Source organism: Pelophylax lessonae (genome assembly GCF_965119305.1).
Source record: "Pelophylax lessonae genome assembly, chromosome: 5".
NCBI lineage: Eukaryota > Metazoa > Chordata > Amphibia > Anura > Ranidae > Pelophylax > Pelophylax lessonae.
The window spans coordinates 470,933,120-470,957,930 of NC_138772.1; the positions used below are offsets into that span (position 1 = coordinate 470,933,120).

Sequence of the window (24,811 nt, forward strand, 5' to 3'; positions counted from 1 at the left end):
TGACCTCGCAAAGCGTTTAACTCGCAAGGCCAGCCCACGCCCAATGGGGCTATGTTTCGGCCGACCTAGCACGCTAGCTGGCCAGACTGGGGTGACCACTGGATCTAGATTATCCAGCCCCTTGCCCAGCCTGGCAGTTAATACTAGATTTCACAGGAAAAATCCATTAGAAAAAAGTTTTCCATCAAAAATATTTTGCCAGGACCAAAGATTCCAGCAAGGAACTAGGTCCTTACTCCTGACTAGGCAGAAAAAAATGGTGGGACTATAGCAAGGAGAGGGAGTATACCCCCTGGGACTGCCCATGGGTGTAGCCAGATATTTTTTCTGCCTAGTGTCCGAATCATGAAGCAGCATAACCCAAAGTACGACAAAATTTTGCCTATAGTTCTACTTTAATGTGCAGCTTCAGTCAAACGGGCAAGTTGGAAAACCAGCTGCCTCCAAACATCAGATCAGCACTCGTAGCCAATGGCTGTGAGCGCTGACTGTCAGAACACAATAGCTCAGCGGGGAGATCTCTGTACTAACAAGGCCTGGTTAGTACAGGGAGATACACAGTTTTTTTAAGTTCAGCCCGCTGGGTTGAAAAAAATAAAAAATACCTGTGTGTACCAGGTGTTATTGTTCCTTTGATTTAGCCTATGCACCATCAATTCTCTTTGTGCTAACTGTTCTTTAGACCAGAAAAACAAAACCTTTTTTAAGATAATCTTCTCATGTCCAGGTTAGTACATATATAGGTAAAATTTAAATCAAAAACTTACTAGAAAAGTATTTCCACAGTGGCCACAAACTACTCGGGTACCTTCAGGCTGAACCGGGAGGGCAGGCTGGGCTGGCTGTTCTTCAGGTATCAGCATCACCGGGCCCAGATTAATGATACGTCTGCTATAAAAGATAAGCCAATATTATTACCTAAGAGCTGCAGGTTCTAAGAAGCAGAATTTTTTTTCAGGTTTTTTTTTCCAGTACAGGTCACTGCTTTCAATGGGACAGAGAGAATTCTGGGAAATACCAGTTATTTGTGTTCCATATCCCTCAGGTTCATATAGGCTTGCCGTTAATGTTCCACTGTGTGCATGGGACTCCTACAACCCAAAACCTAGGGATTTGTTAAAGTCGATCTCCACTTTACAAATGACAGTTTCATTCATGATGGATATTAAAGCGCTCTTTTTCCAGCACTGTGACGGGCAGTTCTGTCCACAGTACAGTGCAGAGATCATATTGTTAAATTCTCCCCTCCCTCTCCCTTTGCCTAATTACAAAAAAAAAAAAAAAAAAAACTTATACTTAATATAAAGGCACTTTGTGAATAGACAAAAAGGGAGAACTTGTTTCCCCTCCTCTCTCTTTATCCATTCACGGAATGCCTTTTATTCATTGAAAGGAATACAGGGATTTTTGTAACTGGACAAAGGGAGAGTGAACAATTTGAGTGTATATCCAGTATGAATAAAATGTTCATCTATAGCAGTGACGGCAAACCCATGGCTTGCGTGCCACAGCTGGCATGCAGAGCCCTCTCTGGGGGCATGCGAGGAAGAAGAGCGCACACCACTGACCGGCTATCCTTTACAAGGTTAGCAGCTTTGTGGGGGTGCAATAGTGAGCAGAGGAGGGCATGTAGAAGTAACCAAAGAGGGGGGCTTTGGGATGCAGAGGTGAGTAGCTGGGTTGGGGTGCATTTACATATAGAGCATCCCTTGATGCTCTTCTGAGAAGCAATCCATGATGGATCAATTTTCAGAAGGCAGTTGACAGGTGGCTGGGAGGCGATATATCACCTTCCCACCCCCAGTATTAACCTGCTGGCACTTTGAAACAGATAAGTTGGTTTTGTGTTGCAGTTTGGGCACTCAAGCTCGAAAAGGTTCAAAATAACTGATCTATAAGTGTAACCAGCAGCACTGCGGGCATGGGATACCAATTATTGGCGGTAACTTAATTACACTGTGCTGTTTAAAATAAATTATTTTTTCCTGATCTGAAACTTTAAGTGGGTTTCTGTACACAGTATTTGTATTTGTAGGCATTTTGTAGGGACTTTGAAATGATTCCATTCTTCACTAAGGAAGGAATGCCATCAATGGTTCCATATACTCGGTCAATAATTTTTGACTAGGACAGCACTATATAAATTAAAAAAGATCACTCACTAAGGCTACAGAATCTACAACTAATTCAAACAATTAACATTGCAAGCTCAGTTTTCCAAACAATTACAGGCATGCTGTTTAATGCAATACACAGTAGTAGGCTTCCACTTTGTCCAAGGCGAAGCCTATAGCCTATTTTATTTCCAAACCATCCTCACATAATCCATTTTGAATTTTATAAAAATGATAGCATCTGTGAAAAACACATTTGTTAAAGCTTCTTCATACTTGTAATTGGCAACCACCCATGAAGGGACTTGAACGTGTTCTTATGTGTAATTACTTCTGAACCGGTCATTCTTGCGACAATTTTCAGTCAATTCCAGCCACTTTACATCCACCAGGAGTTGCAAATACAATTGCACGTTGTTGCCATGAAATAAAGCATCTTCCATCCACAAGTTCGATTAACCACCAGAATTTGGTTTAAATATCGGAAATAGAAAAATATCTATGCAATGTCATTGTAAGCGACTAGATTATTTTCCACCAGGTTTGGTCCAGGCCATTCCAGTCTCTCTCTCTTGTTCAGATCTTTGATTGCTCTTCATTTCCAGCGTAAATGGAACTGGGAGTTCAAATATTCTATTAAATTAGCACATGTATTGCCAGGTTATGTCGATCTAATGGCACTTTTCCAACCGGCTCGGCTCCACTCGGCACTGCTTGGCCCAGCTCGGCTCAGTTTGCTTTTCCACTGCGTGGTACGAATCGGCACCTTTCAGCACTGTATAGGCTCTACTCAGCTCAGTTTGCTTTTCCACTGTTGTAGTACTTAGTAGTAAGTGTGTGGGATTACAACGATTCTCTGACCAATCAGTAGCTAGTAGTGACAAACAATCAATGCTGCATGCAAAGGATTGTGGGATATGGTATCAGTACGGCCTGCTTGGAACCCCAACCGAGGTGGTACTGTTTAAGAGAGCCGTACCAACGCCGTACCATGTAGTGGAAAAGCGCCGCTGTACCAAACCGTACCGAACCGTTCAAACCCGTACCATACAGTGGAAAAGCTTCAAACCGATCCGTACCATGCAGTGGAAAAGCCCCATAAACCAGGGGAAAAGGCAGCAATATTTTTTGTGCAGTATAAGTGTAAGCTCTACTAGCAGTCAACACGATGTAGTTGACAGGCAGGCCACACATAGCAGAATTGTAAGGGTTTGTTTTGCCATCTGTGTACCTTAGCAAAGATTTGCCTTCACTTCCTGTCCCACAGCCAAACAGAAAGTGAGAGGAAATCCCTGAAAATTAAGGGAATTCCCTGGGGTCCCCCAGGTCACCAGGACTAGTCTCCCCATTGGAAGATTTCCCCTCTATTACTTTTATGGAGAAAGTCCAAAATTTGGGATTTTCTTTTACTTTCACTTTCAATGATAATGGTAAACAGGACAAATAGAGCGAATCTCCTTATTGGGGGCAAAGACAGCAATACAAATTGACAAGTGTTCTAATTCCTCTCTACTCTGTCCAAAGTTTTAAAAAAAGTTTTGTCTTCAGTTTTACTTTTAAGCTGAACTCAAGGCAGATATTTAAAAAAAAAAAACACAATTAAAAATAGCTGGGTATTCCTTTACACATAATGAAATGTAGTTTCACATAAATTGGCAAAAGTAATTTAAATAGTCTTGAGCCTCTCCCGTTATCCCTTGGAACAGCAGCATTTAGACTAGGAAAAAGAGGGGACGTTCTAGGTGCCAGTTAACCATTCCTGCATGAATGTGTGCCGATAACGAAGGAGAGCGCCAAGTAAGCAGAGCCGGTGAACTTCTCCTTCCATCTCTAATCAGTAGGCTGCAGGTAGGGAGGTGACACCACTGCAACCTTTAAATCAGATCTCAAATCTGCAGCTATTTGTATTTTAATCAGTCCCTCCCTGCCCACTGCATCCGGTGCTGTGCTTTTCTCCCTCTTTTTTTTTTTTCTTTTCTTTTTTTAATCATTTATCTGAGATTTTTTACAATTTAAAATGGGTGAGGGAAAAAAAGGGTTACATACTCATCCTTGGTCTTTTCATCTTGCTCTGCACGCCTGGGGGTGGGGAGGCAAATGGAGCCAAGGACATCACTGCAGTAATGCCCTCTTCAACGCTGATTGGAATTTAGCAGGCATCGAGCCTCGCTACACTAATGCACACAGTTTTGGCTAAATAGCAACAATAGAGGACAGTAAACTAGATGATGTGTATAACCTGTTAATAAACATTCAGGTTTTTTTTTTTATATAACAAACATGTTCTACTTACCTGCTGTGTGCAATGGTTTTGCACAGAGCAACCCTGATCCTCCTCTTCCCGGGTCCCCCGCCAGCGCTCCCGTCTCATTAACCCGGCCAGATTCCCCCATAGCATGCCACTTGCTATGGGGTCACTCATGAGTGCTCGTTCCTGAGACAGCTTTGCACATCTAGAGCGCGACATGTTTGCCCATTCTTCTTTGCAAAATAGCTCAAGCTCTGTCACATTGGATGGAGAACATATGGAGAACTTCTGAACAGCAATTTTCAAATCTTGCCACAGATTCTCAATTGGGATTTAGGTCTGGCCATTGTAACACATGGATATGCTTTGATCTAAACCATTCCATTGTAGCTCTGGCTGTAGGTTTAGGGTCGTTGCCCTGTTGGAAGGTGAACCCCTGCCCCAGTCTCAAGTCTCAAGTCTTTTGCAGACTATAACTGGTTTTCTTCTAAGAATGCCCTGTATTTGGCTCTATCCATCTTCCTATCAACTCTGACCAGCTTCCCTGTCCCTGCTGAAGAAAAGCATCCCTGCAACATGATGCTGCAACCACCATGTTTCACAGTGGGTATGGTGTGTTCAGGGTGATGTGCAGTGTTAGATTTCTGCCACACAGCCTATTGCTTTTAGGCAAAAAATTTAACTTTTGGTCACATGTTTGCTGTGTCCACCACATGGCTTCTCACAGACTGCAAACAGGACTTCTTATGGCTTTCTTTCAACAATGGCTTTCAGCTTGCCACTCTTTCATAAAGGGCAGATTTGTGGAGTGCACGATTAATAGTTGTCCTGTCGACAGATTCTCCCACCTGAGCTGCAGCTCCTCCCGAGTTACCATGGGCCTCTTGGCTGCTGATCTGATTAACACTCTCTTTGCCCCACCTATCAGTTTAGGTGGACGGCCAAATCTTGGTATGTTTGCAGTTGTGTCATACTCTTTCCATTTTCAGGGGATGGATTAAACAGTGCTCTGTTAGATGTTCAAAGTTTGGGATAACATTTTTTTAACCTAACCCTGCTTTAAACTTCTTCACAACTTTACCCCTGACCTGTCTGATGTGTTACTTGGCTTTCATGATGCTGTTTGCACACCAAGGCTCTCTAACAAACCTCTGAGGGCTTCACAGAACAGCTGTATGACTGATAAAGAAAGATTTTAACACTTTTCTGCCCTTTTGAAGGGGTGTAGGAAAGAGAATACTGCAGATAAACAAGTAAAACCCCATCATCCCCATTCTCAGTTGAAGTCCTATTGGAGGAAACGCGTCAGCAGGGGAGGCGTGCCGTCACAACATCACTCGCGGTCCGTGCTGCAGCTGAACGCGAGTTCCACACGAAATTCTCTCTGCTAAAGACCATCTGTACCACTCGTTATACATCCTACTCATGTAAGTGCAATCTGTATTTGTCAATAAACGTTATCTAAGGTAATACACCATCAGCCTCCTATATCTTTTTATGCATATTGGAACCAAACTGTGGAAACTGGAAAGCCACCTACCTGGTATGAGGGAGGAAGGAGTATCGTTTCCAGATTTATTGCAGTGATTGCTGAGCCTGTTTGCTATTGATTTCTGGTAAGAAGCCAGGTTTGCTTGTGTTGCACTGGAGGTCTGTTCACGTTTGAAGGTGACCTAGTTTAAGATTCTAATGTTGGGAAAAGTTGGATCATCTGTTAGCACTTACCTTCTTCCACCCCACTCTTCTTGAAAATTTTGGACTAATACCCCACCACTGGTTTTGGCTGATTCACTCACCCACACCCCAGCAAGAGGAGCATGTCCCTGGTTCACGAACGGTTACATAATCTTTCATAAGCCAATTTATTTATGGATTTTGTTTTTTGTCACCAGCTATTTCTTGTGCCTTTGAGTTAACACTGGAACAATTTATATGTTATCCCATGCACTTTCATTACAGTTCACACAACACTGTTAGGTCATCTTTATTCATTTATTCAGAATAAGCGCACTTTACATTTCACATAGGTTTATTTGTGAACCATTCCATTGTATATTTTTCTTTATGTTTTGGACCATTGTCTTGTTGGAAGACAAATCTCCGTCCCAGTCTCAGGTCTTTTGCAGACTCCATCAGGTTTTCTTCCAGAATGGTCCTGTATTTGGCTCCATCCATCTTCCCATCAATCTTAACCATCTTCCCTGTCCCTGCTGAAGAAAAGCAGGCCCAGACCATGATGCTGCCACCACCGTGTTTGACAGTGGGGATGGTGTGTTCAGGGTGATGAGCGGTGTTGCTTTTACGCCAAACATAAAGTTTTGCACTGTTGCCAAAAAGTTTGATTTTGGTTTCATCTGACCAGAGCACCTTCTTCCACATGTTTGGTGTGTCTCCCAGGTGGCTTGTGGCAAACTTTAAACAACACTTTTTATGGATATCTTTAAGAAATGGCTTTCTTCTTGCCACTCTTCCACAAAGGCCAGATTTGTGCAGTATACGACTGATTGTTGTCCTATGGCCAGAGTCTTCTACCTCAGCTGTAGATCTCTGCAGTTCATCCAGAGTGATCATGGGCCTCTTGGCTGCATCTCTGATCAGTCTTCTCCTTGTATGAGCTGAAAGTTTAGAGGGACGACCAGGCCTTTGTAGATTTGCAGTGGTCTGATACTCCTTCCATTTCAATATTATCACTTGCACAGTGCTCCTTGGGATGTTTAAAGCTTGGGAAATCTTTTTGTATCCAAATCCAGTTTTAAACTTCTCCACAACAGTATCTCGGACCTGCCTGGTGTGTTCCTTGTTCTCCATGATGCTCTCTGTGCTTTAAACGGACCTCTGAGACTATCACAGTGCAGGTGCATTTATACGGAGACTTGATTACACACAGGTAGATTCTATTTATCATCATTAGTCATTTAGGTCAACATTGGACCATTTAGAGATCCTCACTGAACTTCTGGAGAGAGTTTGCTGCACTGAAAGTAAAGGGGCTGAATAATTTTGCACGCCCAATTTTTCAGTTTTTTATTTGTTAACAAAGTTTGAAATATCCAATAAATTTTGTTCCACTTCATGATTGTGCCCCCCTTGTTGTTGACACAAAAAATTACAGTTTTAGATCTTTATGTTTGAAGCCTGAAATGTGGCAAAAGGTCGAAAAGTTCAAGGGGGCCGAATACTTTCGCAAGGCACTGTATAGACAGAAACGCAGATAAAAATCTCAGTGTAGGGAGTCTGTGAGAGTTAAAGAAGGCTGGAATGTGAATCAGTCCAGGACATCATCACACAATAGGAATATTGCTTTTGGATCAACAAACTCCACATTTTCTACTTCAATTGAATTTCTAGACAGGTATCATTGGAAATGCAGATCACAGATGGCAGAAAATCAGGCTAACCCTCTACAGACTGCATCAACCACAGACATTACTATAATGAAACTAGGCAGCACAATATCTGAAGCCGTTTTCTCTCAATTTGATCATGAAGAAAATCCAATAGTCTCACCACGCTGTACACGGCAGGTTAACCACTATTCATTGTCAGAACAGATCAGTCCCGAAGACTGCAAGCAGCCCATATGCAAATGTATGCATTTATTTTTTAAATATATTTGTGCACTGAGTGAGGTCTAATCTGTAACGTAAACCTTTTAAAGCAAAATAAATAGATTTTTTTTTTTTTTTTTTAGGCCTAGTACGTACCAGTTAGGTCGCGGACATCCTATTCGTCGTGATGTATCTTTGCAGATAAGAAGGCAGTTGCAAGGACACCTGACATACTTCTTCCCCGAGGGAGGGGTTTTGATTGGCTGAAAGGAGACAACATTTTGTATAAATTAAACAAAGTACAAGGCTAAGTAAACACTTAAAGAAAAGCTAAACCCCAATTAAAAAAAAAAAAACAGGGAAATTCTGATTCGAACCCCTTTCTACAAAATGGTTTTGAGATTTTCATACCCGAAAACCAGTGTAAAGTTGTGGGTATGTTACCTTCCCATTCATTCCACTGGGTCTTGTAGTGCTTGTCTTTCGGAGGAGGTCACCCAGCAATGACATGTGCAACGCCTCTGGGACTTCAACTCCAAGCATTTCATTCAGGCAAGCACAGCCAGTGAGGAGAGAGAGGGGGAGGGGTGTGAATGGACATGCAGAGCCGCGGCTCGTGAAGGAGCCTGCTTGGGTGCCTCCTATTGCAAATGGTTTGCTCTGGGGGCACTCTGCAGGAGAGAGGGGCCAGGAGCGCTGGGAGGGGGGGGGGGGACCCGTGAAGAGCAGGATTGTGGCTGCTCTGTGCAAAACCCCTGCACAGAGCAGGCAAGTATAACATGTTTGTTATTTAAAAAAAAAAAAAAAAAAAAAAAGGAAAGCCTTTAATATCACTTTAAGCTTTGACAAAAAAAAATCTGGAAGCTGATTGGTTTCTACCCAGATTTCGCACTCTCCAGTTTTAGTAAATCAACCTCTGGGTGTCATTCAGCCCAGGAATGGGAAAGCAATGCTAGCATGGGCAAAGAAATTAAAAGACAGTAAATTATCTGAGACTAGAGATTCCATTTTTTTCCTCTAAGGGGCTACAAAAACTCAAGTACATTTTAGCAATCCGTTTTTTGTTCTTTTCAGCAAAGGTTCATGCAAAATGCGGCTTTCAGATTTGTAGAGAGTATAGTTTTACAGTTCTAAACTCAATAGTATAGCATTATTATTATGATTTGGTTGTGATTTTTTTGTTTACATACCAGACCAGAGTGCCCTCAGAATAGTAAGTATAGACATATTGTCTTAAGGGCCGGTTCACAGTAGATGCGGTGTGAATTCACAGCGAATTCGCAGCAAATCCGCACCACATCAAAATTGCAATCTGGTTATGTGAATTGACTGCGGAGTGTATGTTAACTTAATGACATCCAGCAATTAGATTGAAAAAACGCAGCGGGATTTGCAGAATCGAATCACATGGGTGTGAACACCCATGCAATCCGATTTCGGTGCAGACAAAAAAGGGTCCAGCACGAGTTTGGTCCGAATGCAATGCAAATTCAGCCTTACAGTTTGTATGGCTGAATTTGCATTGCACAGACATCGCATGTGATCCCCACAGCAATGGGGTGCGAGTCATATGCGATGTCTGGCATTGCACTAGTGTGAACCGGCCCTTACAGGGTAGTTAGAATAGGCTTAGAAGGGGGGGTGGGAGCTGGTTTAAAGGGGAGTTCCACCCATTTTGAAAATTTACTAGCATCCACATGCCTATCCGCATTGCATTTACAAACGGCTAATTATTATAATTTTTTTTCCTAAATACCTTATTTTAGATGTCCTAATACGGCACTTCTGGTCTGGCCGTCTAGGCGATGTCATCACAAGGCGATTCCCATGGACTCCTGGGATGTCGGCGTCATCAATCCCAGGAGTCCATAGAAATCGCCTAATACTGAAACCTCGGGTGATTTCGGGGGGAGTTAGGAAGGAACAGCGGTGTGCAATGGCATTACCGCGCAGGGGCGAGATTGCTCGGTTGCCAGCTGCATTAAATCCCGGAAATAAAGACAAGCAGGCTTCAGATGCCCACAACTGCAATGGACCCTGCCAGCTTACAAGATCAGGTTAGTTTTTAATGACTTAAAAAACACAAGAAGTGACAGAATCCAAATGTTACAATAGAAGTGGTAGCAATAACGGGAGGGCATTTATAAAAAAAATTGAACTCTGCTTTAAATACTGTTGGTATAAGATTGGACTTCTACTTTAAAGAAAAAAAATATTTACAGATTAACATTATCACAAGATTATGTATTATAAAATACATTTTTTGCAATAGCAGTATTGAAGCCTACTGCAGCAGAAAATACATCTACTACCGTACTAGCAAAGCTTATTGGGTTAATTGTAGCTTCTCAAGCATTTATATTATTTATAGACATTATTGCATTATGGTGGACAGATGGCTTTCATGTTAGGTATACAGCTGTGTGTATGCTAGACAAGCAGCCGCGTAAATTAGAATGAAATAATGGTTATACAGTTCTTCCCAGGTTTCCAAATGACACAACCATTTACATATTTGTCTAATTGATTTTTTTCTACCTTAAAATCTGAATTACTCTTTAGAACATTAGACAGCCGCCATTACTATCCATCAAGCATATTGTACATAGAATATGAGGCCTTGTACAGTTACAGTGCCTTGCGAAAGTATTCAGCCCCCTTGAACTTTGCGACCTTTTGCCACATTTCAGGCTTCAAACATAAAGATATAAAACTGTAATTTTTTGTGACGAATCAACAACAAGTGGGACACAATCATGAAGTGGAACGAAATTTATTGGATATTTCAAACTTTGTTAAATAAAAAAACTGAAAAATTGGACGTGCAATATTATTCAGCCCCTTTACTTTCAGTGCAGCAAACTCTCTTCAGAAGTTCAGTGAGGATCTCTGAATGATCCAATGTTGACCTAAGTGACTTATGATGATAAATAGAATCCACCTGTGTGTAATCAAGTCTCCGTATAAATGCACCTGCACTGTGATAGTCTCAGAGGTCCGTTTAAAGCGGAAAGAGCATCATGAAGAACAAGGAACACACCAGGCAGGTCCGAGATACTGTTGTGGAGAAGTTTAAAGCCGGATTTGGATACAAAAATATTTCCCAAGCTTTAAACATCACAAGGAGCACTGTGCAAGCGATAATATTGAAATGGAAGGAGAATCAGATCACTGCAAATCTACGAAGACCTGGCCGTCCCTCTAAACTTTCAGCTCATACAAGGAGAAGACTGATCAGAGATGCAGCCAAGAGGCCCATGATAACTCTACATGAACTGCAGAGATCTACAGCTGAGGTGGGAGACTCTGTCCATAGGACAACAATCAGTAGTATACTGAACAAATCTGGCCTTAATGGAAGAGTGGCAAGAAGAAAGCCATTTCTTAAAGATATCCATAAAAAGTGTTGTTTAAAGTTTGCCACAAGCCACCTGGGAGACACACCAAACATGTGGAAGAAGGTGCTCTGGTCAGATGAAACCAAAATCAAACTTTTTGGCAACAATGCAAAGTGTTATGTTTGGCGTAAAAGCAACACAGCTCATCACCCTGAACACACCATCCCCACTGTCAAACATGGTTGATGGCAGCATCATGGTTTTGGCCTGCTTTTCTTCAACAGGGACAGGGAAGATGGTTAAAATTGATGGGAAGATGGATGGAGCCAAATACAGGACCATTCTGGAAGAAAAACTGATGGAGTCTGCAAAAGACCTGAGACTGGTGACGGAGATTTGTCTTCCAACAAGACAATGATCCAAAACATAAAGCAAAATCTACAATGGAATGGTTCACAAATAAACATATCCAGGTGTTAGAATGGCCAAGTCAAAGTCCAATCGAGAATCTGTGGAAAGAACTGAAAACTGCTGTTCACAAACGCTCTTCATCCAACCTCACTGAGCTCAAGCTGTTTTTTGCAAGGAGGAATGGGCAAAAATTTCAGTCTCTCGATGTGCAAAACTGATAGAGACATACCCCAAGCGACTTACAGCTGTAATCGCAGCAAAAGGTTGCGCTACAAAGTATTAACTTAAGGGGGCTGAATAATTTTGCACAACCAATTTTTCAGTTTTTTATTTGTTAAAAAAGTTTGAAATATCCAATAAACTTCGTTCCACTTCATGATTGTGTCCCACTTGTTGTTGATTCTTCACAAAAAATTACAGTTTTATATCTTTATGTTTGAAGCCTGAAATGTGGCAAAAGGTGGCAAAGTTCAAGGGGGCCGAATACTTTCGAAATGCACTGTATCACAGTGGTAAGTATAAAAGTCTTTAAATAGGTATACACTAGTATAGTGAAGTTTAGTTTGTCATTTTTTGTTGCAAGAATGTTCATTAGCTTTTCTAATCATTAGTGGAGTCAAATTAACATTTAATTTTCGACCGCAGTGGCAAGAAAATTCAAAAGGGGCAGGACTGAAAATTTTTCTTGAATGCACCAATTTCCAACAAAGCATATGTAGTCTTTGTTCAGTAAAGTCCATTCATTTCAAAAACATTGAATGTTAAATCGAATGTTAAAAGCATGCAGAAAATCTTGAACTACTTTCAAACAGAATTCAAATGTTCTTTAGACAGCGAAACTAAAGTTTAAAGTTGAAAAATAAAAAAAAACTGAACAGGCATGCTTTTATTTGCATAAGAGACATGCAAAGTCTATTCTGCAATAATAGAACATACAGAGCCTGTGAGCTGGGATGACTGCACCCCTGTGCATGCGCAGGAGTGAGGTCATCCTGCGCCAACCAATCAAGATGACCGAAGACTGGCAACCAGAAGAAGCCAGGAAGAAGATGCTAGTGCGGGACCTCATGGGCTTCAGACTGTTAAATCCAAGGTAAGTATTTTTGCCTTTAGGTCTGCTTTAGGCCCCATGCACACAGGGCGTCAGAAAAAAACGAGCTGCAAAGCTTTTTCTGAAGCCAGGAAAAAGTGGCATAAAAAACGTGCCTTTAGCAGCATTTCGCATTGGCGTCAAACCGCGTTTAGGCGCGTCAGTGCTTAGCAGCGTTTTTAAATAAACACAACCCTCTTCTATTTGTGACCAATCACATTTTTCCTTTTTCACATTTTAAAAACGCCTGACGCTGCTAAAAGCCGATATATAGCCTTAAAGCGGAGTTCCACCCTGGATTTTTTTTTTTTTTTTTTTTTTAATACCCCCGGGACAGTCAGGGCTAGTGCATTCCACAATGGCTAGCCTCTGATCTGTCCCGGGTTGCACTTACCTGTTAGGACAAATACTTACCTTGCAAACGTCTTGTCCAGCCCTGCCATCTCAGATGTGGGCAGCTTGAAGCCAGCGCGTCCTCTTCGGCGTCTTCTTCCGCCTTCTTTGGTCCCACGATGCTCTGCGCCGGCCCCGACGTCACTTCCGGGTCGCGCGCGTCATCCCTCCACAGCTTCTGGGCATGCCCAGAAGCTGTTTAGAAGGGGATGACGCGCGCGACCCGGAACTGACGTCGGGGCCGGTGCAGGCGCAATGATTCCTGGGAGCTATGACGTCCAGCTCCCAGGAATCATTGCAGAGCCAGGAAGTGACGACGGGCCGCGGCCGAGGAAGGAGGAAGTAAGGTAAGTATATTTTCTTCGCTACGAGGTAAGTAAAAAAAAAAAAATATGCGATTATCCATTTCTTTTTCAGGTGACCCGGAGCGAGAAGATGGAGGTAAGTATAAAAATAGGGTGGAACTCCACTTTAAGCCGCGTTTAGCAGGGTCGGGCGTTTTTACAGCTTAACGCTGCTGCTCCTGAACGCACAGGCCCTGGGTTTTTTTTTTTTTTTCAGCTTAAATGGCCTATGCCACTTGGAGCTCCTAAAAGCCTGTGTATGCATGAGGCCATAGAATAACAGGGAGAGGTGTTTTTAAGCTGCAAAAAAAAAAAAAAAGTCTGACGCTCCTAATAGCAGCTGAAAAAACGCCCTGTGTGCATGGGGCCTTCAAGTGATATTAAAGTCTTGTTTTTTTTTTTTTTTTTGTTTAAAAATAACAAACATGTTATAATAACCTCCACTGTGCAGTTGGTTTTGCACAGCGCAGCCCAGATCCTTCTCTTTTCGGGTCCCTCGCCGCTGCTCCTGGCCCCTCCCTCCTGCCAAGTGCCCCAACAGCAAGCAGCTTGCTATGGGGTCACCTGAGCCGAGCCGCAGCTCCATGTGTCCTATCAGACATGGAGCCACAGCTCGGCCCTGCCCCTTCTTTCTCTTAATTGGCTCACTGACCTTGATTGGCTCAGCCAATAAGGCGGGAGAGTCCCGGACAGCCGAGGCACTCGTGCAACATTGCTGGATTGAGATGGGCTCAGGTAAGTGCTAGGGAGGCTGAGATGAGCTGCTGCACACAGAAGGTTTTTTATCCTAATGCATAAAATGCATTAAGATAAAAACGACTGCCTTTAGAACCACTTTAAGCTGGGAATTGATAGCTTAAATTCCAGCCCAATAATGCCGAATCAGCCTAATTTCGGGCTGTGGGTGACCATGCAAGCACTGCTTGTCTCGACAAAAGTGGATTTAAAGCAGAACTAAAGGCAAAACTTTTTTTAAATTTTGGATAAAGTAAGTGAGGCTTATAACAGGAAGTGAGAGAAAATCCCTCCAAACAGACGGAATCCCGGGGTGTCACCAGAACGAGAGTCCCCATTGGAATATTTTAGTCTGTTACTCTTCTGGTGTCAACCCCAATCTTTTCCTTTAGGTATACTTTAAATATTGACTGTAGGGATGCACCGATATATCAACCGGCAAAAATTATTGACCAAAGATAGGGTTATCAGCGTTTTGCGGATAGAAAAAGAAGGTAGCGATAATGGCCGCCCAAAAATGCGCACGATTTTACCACATTTACAGCGCATTTTTCATACGTCACGTGACTCAAAAACACAACACGAGTGCATTTTTCATACTTTTTTGCCACGTTTTCAATGCTTTTCAATAGGGAGGTGCATTTTTGTAATATACCAAAATATGCATTGAAAATGCGGCAAGCAGGACTTTAACACTGCGATTGACTAGTGTGAAGACATACGAAGAACTTAAAGTGGTTGTAAAGGCACAAGGTTTTTTACCTACATGCATTCTATGCATGAAGGTAAAATACCTTCTGTGTGCAGCAGCCCCCCAGACCTCAATAATACTTACAAGAGCCTCCTCTTAATCCAGCAATGACCACGAGAACTTTGCCTCCTTGGAGACTCACACTCCTGATGCGCTTTTGGCAGCAGCCGGCCATTGGCTCCCACTGCTGTCAATCACAGCCAGTGAGCCAATAAGGAGATGGAGGGGGCAGGGCCGAACCATGGCTCCGTGTGTGAATGGACACACTTGCTGTGGGGGCACCCAGCAGGAGGGAGGAACTAGGATTGCCAGCGTGGGACCCGAGAAGAGGAGGACTCAGGCTGCTCTGTGCAAAATCACTGCAGAGAGCAGGTATTTATACCGTTTGTTATTTTTAGAAAAAAAAGAATAGACTTTAGTATCACTTTAAAGGAATGCATTTGCTTGAGCTTTTGTTGCATTTGTTTAAAAAGCAAAATAGCTTTGAAAACGAATAAACCATTGAATATAACACAATTTTTTATATATATATATATATATATATATATATATATATATATATATATATATATATATATACACATACATACACAGTAAAACTTTGGATTGAGAGTAACTTGGTTTGAGAGCGTTTTGCAAGACAAGCAAAATTTTTAAATACATTTTGACTTGATAAACCAGCGATGTCTTAATATAAGAGTAGCGTCACGTCACAACTGAGTATAAAAGAGAAGAGAGGAGCAAGCAATATGGTTACATTTAATGAAGGTACAACATTTAGCAACTCACATGGTTGATGATTAAAACAGGCACATCTAAGTAGGCAAGCAACCAGAGTAAAGCTGTCAACTTAGACAGTCCTCCTCACCGCCATTGACGTCAACTCTTCCACACTGCGCTTCATGAACGCTTTAAGCCTCACTTTCAGAACGCTCTACTGCAGGGTAGTCTTCCCGGTCATGACTGCAGACTGATGGTGGTGTGGCGAATGGTCTATGTGGACAGCTTTACCCCAGATGCCTGCATACTTAGATGTGCCTGTTTTAATCATCAACCATGTGAGTTGCTAAATGTTGTACCTTCATTAAATGTAACCATATTGCTACACTTAGAGGCGCCTCTCTTCTATTTTATACTCTGTAGCTCCAGCTAGATTTTGCTTCTAATCCCCTTGTGGACGCTGCCACATGTGAATGGACATTTTATGGTTATGCAACCTATCACATATGCTTATGAATATGTGGAACAAATCATCTGAGTTTCCATTATTTCTTATGGGGAATTTTGCTTTGATATAAGAGTGCTTTGGATTACAAGCATGTTTCCGAAACAAATTATGCTCTCAATCCAAGGTTTTAGTATATATATATATATATATATATATATATATATATATATATATAAAAAATCTTTTTTTTAAACAGTCCATTTCTGGTTTTGGTTTTTGGCCAAGTGCATTCTGAATTTTCAGGTTTTCGTTTTTGGCCAAGTGCCTTCTGAATTTTCAGTTTCGGGCCAGAATTTTCATTTTGGTGCACCATCAACTGACTGTGACTATGGGTTTAAAATGATGGGCCAAACTGTGCTGAAGCTGCCTGAATACAATGACGAGTCCTCTATCCACACTGATAGGATGGATTGGAGAATAGAGTGGTTTTCTCTCGGTTTCTTGTGGGATAAAGAATATAAATGTGAGCAGTCTATGCCGCATCTTCGATGCAAGCTCTCAGAATAATGCAGATCTCTTCTTCAAAACTAGAGAAGGGATTCAAGTCAAACCAAAAGCTTGCATTTTTTTACATTAGCCAACAAAGGGTATTGCCTAAACTCCAAACTTTCTGCACTGATTGATGTCCAATATGGTACAATACTTTACTACAGCAAGTCAAAAAATCCTATCAAATTTCTAGGCTGCACTTTGAGATTTTCAAAAATTCACAGTTTAGGAAAAATGGTTTGCACTGTCTAAATGTTTACTGAATTCATATTATACAAGGCCCCATTTATGCGGGCGAACGGATCACGTCTGCCTGTCAGTTTTTCAGGTGGACCGGATCGAAAAGGTCCATGAATTCTAGTGGACAGGCGGAAGTAAACAAACTTGTGTCCCTTTACACTCGCCTACCTCCGGGTCTGATCCAGTCCGCTTAAAAAAATGGACGGGGATCTGCCCTCTTCTGTTTAGGCAGATAGGATTTAGAGGGTAGTAGGGTGTAAACGGACAGCAGAGTTCATTTACTACTGGCCGCCCATAGAGCAGAGCATGCCCTGTTCATGTCTGCTCTGCAGAAACTGAGCACACATGGATGTGTCATCCGCCAGCTCCGCTCTGAACAGCAGATCTGTGAGCTGATCACCTGTTGATCGGAAACAGAATCCTTCTGGTGTGAAAGGGTCCCAAGAGAGCTTTAGCCCTAGAAATGGTTAATAAAGCCAAAAATGAGTTGAAGTAATTTAAACATGAAAAAATTCACCAGAATTAAAAGGCCCACACTAGCAAACAAAATATTGTATTCTGGTAACTATATGTGGCTAATATAAAAATAAAGAAAATGAAACCCCTTTTAAGAAAATTTACAACAATAATTCAAACTAATAAATTAATCACTTCCCATAAACCGACGTACCTATATGTTGGCTTGCAGAAGTGGTTGTACCAGAATGATGCAGCTGCAGGCATCAACCTGGTACTGTTTTTTTTAGAGCCGTCGGTCGTCTTTTCGGAGATAACAGCCAATGCGGCACAGCAGCCACTTGGCCGTTATCCCAGCAGGCGTTCCCCTCCACCCCCCCCCCCCCCCCCGATGCCCTTTGCGGCTCTGCCTGGGTCGCCTGTCCCACAGAGAGACCACGGCAACCAGCAGGCACGCTTTCCGGCTGGTTGGAGTCCAGAACAAAGCCAGATTCGGCTTTGATCGGGTCTCCAATCATGTCACCTGGAAGCGACGTCACAATGTCACTTCCGGTTTACTCGGCTGCCAAAGGCACAGATTTAAAAAACTGTCAGTATTCAAAAAAGCTGATTTCAGTGTTTTGAATACTTTGAAGTGCAGTGGAGGAGTCTAGGGTCTTTTAGACCCCAGATCCCTCCATTAAAAAGAGTACCTGTCACTGCCTATTACTATCACAAGGGATGTTTACATCACAATATACAAATATAATTTACAACTCATTTTTTGTATATGTTCACAATATACAAAAAAATTGGGCTAACTTTACTGTTTAGTTTTTTTAAATTCAGTGAATAGTATTTTTTCCCCAAAAAAATGCATTTGAAAGACCGCTGTGCAAATACCCTGTGACAAAAAATATTGCAACGACCGCCATTTTATTCTTCTGAGTCTTTGCTAATATATATATGTGTTAGGGTTACTTGTTTGGGCATTCTAAGAAATTTTATAGCAAAAAATACTGATTTTAACTTGTGAACAAGTGTCAGAAATATGATTGGTCCTTAAGTGGTTAAACCTCATCAAGCAGTGATATAAAGAAATAACTGGTTCCCACTGTATCATAAACAAGTATAAAAATGATTTTATTAACCAGTTAAGGACCGCCCTGTAGCAGTGGCCCTCCTGCACAGAATCATGTATATATATGTGATTCTGCACAACCGCCTAGGTGGTGCACGCCGCCAGCAGACCCCTTCTGCTGCGACTACTCACAGTGGAAGCCAATCTGCGGATGCCTGGCACTACATGTCCGGCAGTACCCGCCGATTGTTGGGCAGAGACACAGAATGGAGCTCTGCCTATGTAAATGAGACAGATCTCTGTTCTGACGGGGGGGTAAGGAATGGATTTTGTGTGAATAAAAATTCCAGTATATATGCCCTAGTTTGAAGACGCTATAACTTTTGAGCAAACCAATAAATATACGCCTATTGTGATTTTCTTTATCAAAAATATGTAGCTGAATACATATTGGCTTAAATTTATGAAGAAATTTGATTTTTTTTCAATTTTTTATTGGATATGTTTTCTGAATTTTTTTTGTTTATAGCGTAAAAAATAAAAACGCAGAGGTGATCAAATACCATCATAAGAAAGCTCTATTTGTGTGGAAAAAATATAGAAATGTTATTTAGGTACAGCGTTGCATGACCACGCAATTGTCAGCTATGTAATTTACGTTACGTAATTGTAAAGTAACCCAGTGCTGTATTGCAAATGGCCTGGTCATGAAGGGGGGTAAATCTTCTGGAGGTCAAGTGGGTAAATTGTGAAAAATACGGGGCTAACACCCATGGACCTGACCATGGATAGGCTTTTAAGGGATAATGCTGGATGAAGGGTGTTACATATGGGATGGTTTCCTGTATACTCATTGCTATTGTTTTGGTAATGTTTTATGTACATTTGGCTTGGACAAGTAACTGCACTGTACTATCTTACTCTTTGTACTTGCTTTTCTTTGAGTTTATCTGGAATGTGGTCGTCAGGCCGTGTATTGTATCTTTGTATATTGTTTTTCTTTTTTAATAAAGTTTGGTTGCTGGATAAAAAAAAAAACTGTGAAAAATACACTTTGAAGTGGTACTAAAAGGCAAAAACAAAAGTTACATATGATGCAGTCTGTCACTAGAATTAACAAAAGGAGTCTTTGTCTTTATGAACCCCCCCCCCCCCATCCCCCCAACTTTTTTTATGTGTTGGTCCTGGTGTTACTTTTTAACACTGGAGACAATCTAACACGGACAGAGGCTCTTACAATGGTTTGCCTTTATTCATTTATGTAAAAAACTTTTTTCCCCAAGGAGAAAAAAAAAAAAAAAAAAACAGTTTCTGTAACTGCTTATAAAGCGTTAGCTGGCAAAGGGCTTTAATTTATTATCACTTATGTAAAGCCTATCTAAATCTAAATCCATCCAAAATTACCCTCTCCATGCATTGTTGGTGTCTAAGGGTGTCTCTGTTGATGACATAGAAAGAGAAATCACCCTAAAACTGGATACACACTATACAACTTTTGTTGTTTGATTTCCTTTAGATCTACCTTAAACTCTATAGTGTAAGGGCCTGCCTGATTGCATACAAATTAAAAGGGTTTAGGTTTGACCTCATATTATATGGTTTTGGTAAATCGAAGGCCTTATGCACATAGGGCGTTAGAAAAAAACGAGCTGCAGAGCCACTACCAACGCCAGGAAAAAATAAGCTTTTTTCCATTGGTGTTAATGCGTGTTTAGCCACGTTAGTTTTTAGCAGCGTTTTTCTGCCTCTATTCAAAATCAATGGTTGCCTATGAGCCGTCTTTGATACGGCTTAAAGCCCATTGATTTGAATAGAAGTCGCATCCAAGTCGAAACATTATTATCCGAATTGCGCTCTGAGGATCTTGAGGGGGAACTCCACACCAAAGTGGGAAAAAAACTGTGTGGATTTTGAGGGAAACCCCATGCAAAAAAAAAAAAATTGGCGTGAGGTCCCCCCAAAATCCATACCAGACCCAAAAGGGCCGTTTTTTTTTCCCATTTTGGCGTGGAGTTCCCCCTTAAGATCTTCAGAGCGAAATTCACACCACAAGTAGGATCATCATGATCCGACTTGGATGCGACTTCTATTCAAATTAATGGGCTCCCATAGGGAACCATTAATTTTCACATAAAAAAAAAAATTAAAAAATGTATGACGTAGCTTAACGCTGCATAAGCAACAATAGGCAACGTATAGCAGCCTTTAGCAGCGTCAGACATTTTTAAAGCTCTAACGTTGGTCCTCAGAACGCACTGGCCCTTGGTTTTTTTTTTTGCAGCTTGAAAACGTCTGTGTGTGCATGAGGCCAAATAAAAAAAAAAAAAAAAAAAACATGGAGAGGCGTTTTAAAGCTACAAAAAAAACGTCTGACGCTCCTAAAAGTAGCTGCAAAAATGCCCTGAGTGCATGAGGCCTAAAGGAAAAAAAAAATTATAGTGTGTAACAAGCTTAAGGCCTCTTTTACACTTGCAGTTGAGAGGTAGTAAAAACATGATTTCATCGGACTATCTGTACTGATTCTCTGTCTGAAGACCCAAAGATGGTAACCATTGCAGCACTGGAAGTTCAGAGACAGGAATAGGTTGGGGCATCGCTGCAGATTTACCCAGGATTCTGCTACCTGCATTACGTAGGACATCCCTCATTTATGGGGGAACTGTAAAGTTGTAAGGATTTTTTTTTCTAGCTACAGTTCATCTTTACACCATCCTAACTGGAGTTAGGATGTCATTTGCTTGTCACTTACTCTGAGGTCCAGTTAAAATGTCCATGTAAGACATGTTTCACAGGACTGCAGATTTCACTTAAACCCAAACAGTGATGTCACCTTGTTAAGCACTTGACCTCCGGAAGGTTTTACCCCCTTCATGACAAGACTATTTTTTTGCTATTCAGCACTGTGCTACTTTAACCACTTAAGCCCCGGAGGATTTTCCTGCTAAACGACCAGGGGGTATTTTGCGATTCGGCACTGCGTGACTTTAACAGACAATTGCGCGGTCGTGCAACGCTGTATCTAAGCGAATTTGGCGTCCTTTTTTTCCCACAAACAGAGCTTTCTTTTGGTGGTATTTGATCACCCGTGCGATTTTTACTTTTTGCGCTATAAACAAAAAAAAGAGCGTACATTTTGCAAAAATAACAATATTTTTCACATTTTTTATATGAAATTCCCCAAAAAAAAATGTAAAAATCAAAATTTTTTAAAATTTTTGGCCAATTTGTTTTATGCTACCTATGTTTGGTAAAAAAAAAAAAAAAAATCGCAAAAAGCGTATTTTGATTGGTTTGAGCAAAAGTTATCGCGTTTACTAACAAAGGGAAAGATTTCTGTCATTTTTGGTGTTTTTTTTTAACGTGTAATGGCGGCGATCTGCGATTTTTTTTGCGGTACTGCGACATTGGGGCGGACAGATCGGACCCTTGTCTGACATTTTTGACACTTTTGGGGTTACCAGTGACATTTCTACAGTAATCAGTGCTATATATATGCACTGTTACTGTAAAAATACACTGGTAGTGAAGGGGTTAACTTTATTTGGGAGGGAGGGGCTGTGTGTGTCCCTAGGGGCGTGCTTTCTACTGTGATTGGCTGTGGCTTGAGCTGTAAGGACACTGATCAACGGATCTACATAGTAGATCCATGTGATCAGTGTTTTTACAGCGAGGAGAATGACAGGTGGCTTGTTTACACAAGCTGCCTGACATTCTCCCTCTCCCCCGCCGATCGCCGAGTGACTGGCGGACATCGGGTCCGCTGGTCACACACGCGGGGGGGTCCGTGACCGCGCGGGAGCGCGCCTCCGCGGGCGCGCGCTCGCTCCCCAGAGCCTCACAGGCGAGCGACGTAGACCTACGTCACTCTGCCTGTGAGGGGCTGACTGCCGCAGTAAATATACTGTGAGCAGTCGGCAAGCGGTTAATTAATAATTGCTTCCAGTCTTCGAGCACTATAAGCAAATTAAATGTATATCTTTTTTTTTTTTACACAAATAGAGCTTTGTTTTGGTGGTACTTGATCACCACTGGGTTTTTTTTATTTTTTATTGTTATTATTATAAAAAAAAAAAAAAAAGACCGAAACAAAATCAAAAAATCAATATTGTTCATAAACTTAGGTCAAAATGTATTCTGCTATGTGTCTTTGGTGAAAAAAAAAAACAAACAATCACAATAAGAGTCCATTCACACTGCCGCGACTTGTGAGCCCTCAAGTCGCTTGACATAACAAAAGCAATGTTAATCAATGAGTGCCGTCTTAATTGGCACTACTGAAGTCGCTCCGACTTCAGAAAAGGGTCCTGTACTACTTTGAGGCGACTTGTATCCGACTTGTCCCATAGACTTCAAAGGGAGTCGCCTCCTTATCTTATTTGAAGCGACTTGTGATCCGACTTTCCATTAAAATGGTCCTGAACCAGAAAAAAAGATAATTTTTCTTAGAATTTTTATTAGCGCAAGGATGGGGCTCCGCTCCACCTGGGCGTTTTTGTAGCAAGCGTTTATCGGGCATTTTTTGGGCGTCTTTGGAGGCAGGCATGACATCTGAACTTCTGTGTAGGGGTATATACACACACACACACACACATATATGTATATATACACATACACACATATAGGTGTAATAGGAGCGGAGCCACATCCATGCGCTAATGAAAATTCAAAGAAAAATTATCTTTTTTTTCTGGTTCTGGACATGCTACAGAGCTGAAACTTCACAGGTACACTTTTTAGACCCCCCAGACACTAATCCAAAGAAATCTCATTTTTTTTTTTCCAATCATTTTTTCAATAATTGGCTCTCTATCAAAAACGGCAATTTTTAAGAACTTTATTTTTGTGTGATTGAGCATGACCCAGAACCATCATATTCTGATTGGCCAAATACAAAGTCGTACAAAGTTGCCTATCATACAAGTCGCGCTGAATTTGCGCAAAGTCGCGCTGAAAGTCACGCTAACAAGTCGCCCCTTATGAGGCGACTTTCTGGTCGCGGCAGTGTGAATGGGGTCTAAGTATATATTACTTGGTTTGTATGAAAGGTATAGTGTCTACAAACTAGGGTATACTGTATATACTGGAATTTATGCATCTATGGTGCTATAATGGTAATGGTGATGATCAGAGATTTATACTGGAACTGTAATCATATGGTGGGAAATCCGGTGCTTATAAACCCTTGCAGGGAGGAACACTAACCGACTGGCATCAATTTTGACACTAATACAGTGATCAGATAGAATACTATAGACTGTATTGACCACTTTAGCCCCAGAGGATTTGGCTGCTCAATGACCAGGGACTATTTTGCGATTCGGCACTGCGTTATTTTAACTGACAATTGTGCAGTCGTGCGACGCTGTACCCAAATTAAATTGACGTCCTTTTTTCCCCACAAAACAGAGCTTTCTTTTGGAGGTATTTGATCATCTGTGTGATTTTTATTTTTTGCGCTATAAACAAAAAAAGAGCGACAATTTTGAAAAAATAACAATATTTTTCACATTTTTTATATGAAATTCCCCAAAAAAGAAATCGCAATAAGCGTTTGAGTGGTTTGCGCAAAAGTTATTGTGTTTATTAACTACGGGAAATATTTATGTCATTTTTATTGTTTTTTTTTTTTTAACTAGTAATGGCGGTGATCTGCGATTTTTTTAGTGGGACTGCGACATTGCGGTGGACAGATCGGACCCCTGACTGACATTTTTGACACTTTTGGGGGTACCAGTGACATTACTACAGTAATCAGTGCTATAAATATGCACTGTTACTGTAAAAATGACACTGGCAGGGAAGGGGTTAACTTTACTGGTGATAAAGGGGTTAAGTGTGTCCCTAAGGGCGGGATTCTAACTGTCAAGGGGCGTGGCTAGTGAAGTAACCACAGAGTCATGCGATCCTATATAGAAGGATCACATAGCCTCTGGGCTTACTTCAGGGAGAATGATAGACAACTGTGTTTACATCAGCCGTCTGTCTTTCTCCCTCTGCTGCAGAAGATCGCGAGTGGCCGTCGCCCATCGGAGCTGCCGGTCACACGCGCTGGCTCCCCAGGGAACGAGCGGGGGCGGGAGCCTGCGGCGCGTGCTTGCCCCCTACAGTTTTGTGGGCGAGCGACGTAGCTCTATGTCGCTTTGCCTGTAAGCGGCAGAGTGCCACAGTAAATGTACGGTGGGTGGGGCGGAAGTGGTTAATGAAACTGGCTGGGAAGGGGTTAACATCTAGGGGCAATCAAGGGGTTAACTGTGTGCCCAACAATGTTTAATGTGTATAATGTGTGTTACTTTTACTAACAGATCTGTTTTTTTTCCCTGCTTTGCACACAGCCCTGTGTGCATTTGTCTCTCAGTGCTGGCTACA

The 24,811-nt window shown here is 41.6% G+C and overlaps 1 protein-coding gene across 1 annotated transcript in view; it reads right to left on the minus strand.

Annotated features, from left to right (window-relative positions):
* The window catches only part of PIP4P2 (phosphatidylinositol-4,5-bisphosphate 4-phosphatase 2), a 106,732-nt gene that overhangs the window by 34,229 nt on the left and 47,692 nt on the right, over positions 1-24,811 (minus strand). Inside the window, exons 3-4 of the mRNA XM_082258436.1 lie at positions 8,067-8,173; positions 768-891 (exon numbers count right to left, since the gene is read on the minus strand). Coding sequence (XP_082114562.1) covers positions 768-891; positions 8,067-8,173 — 231 coding nt within the window. The remainder of the gene's footprint in view (positions 1-767; positions 892-8,066; positions 8,174-24,811) is intronic.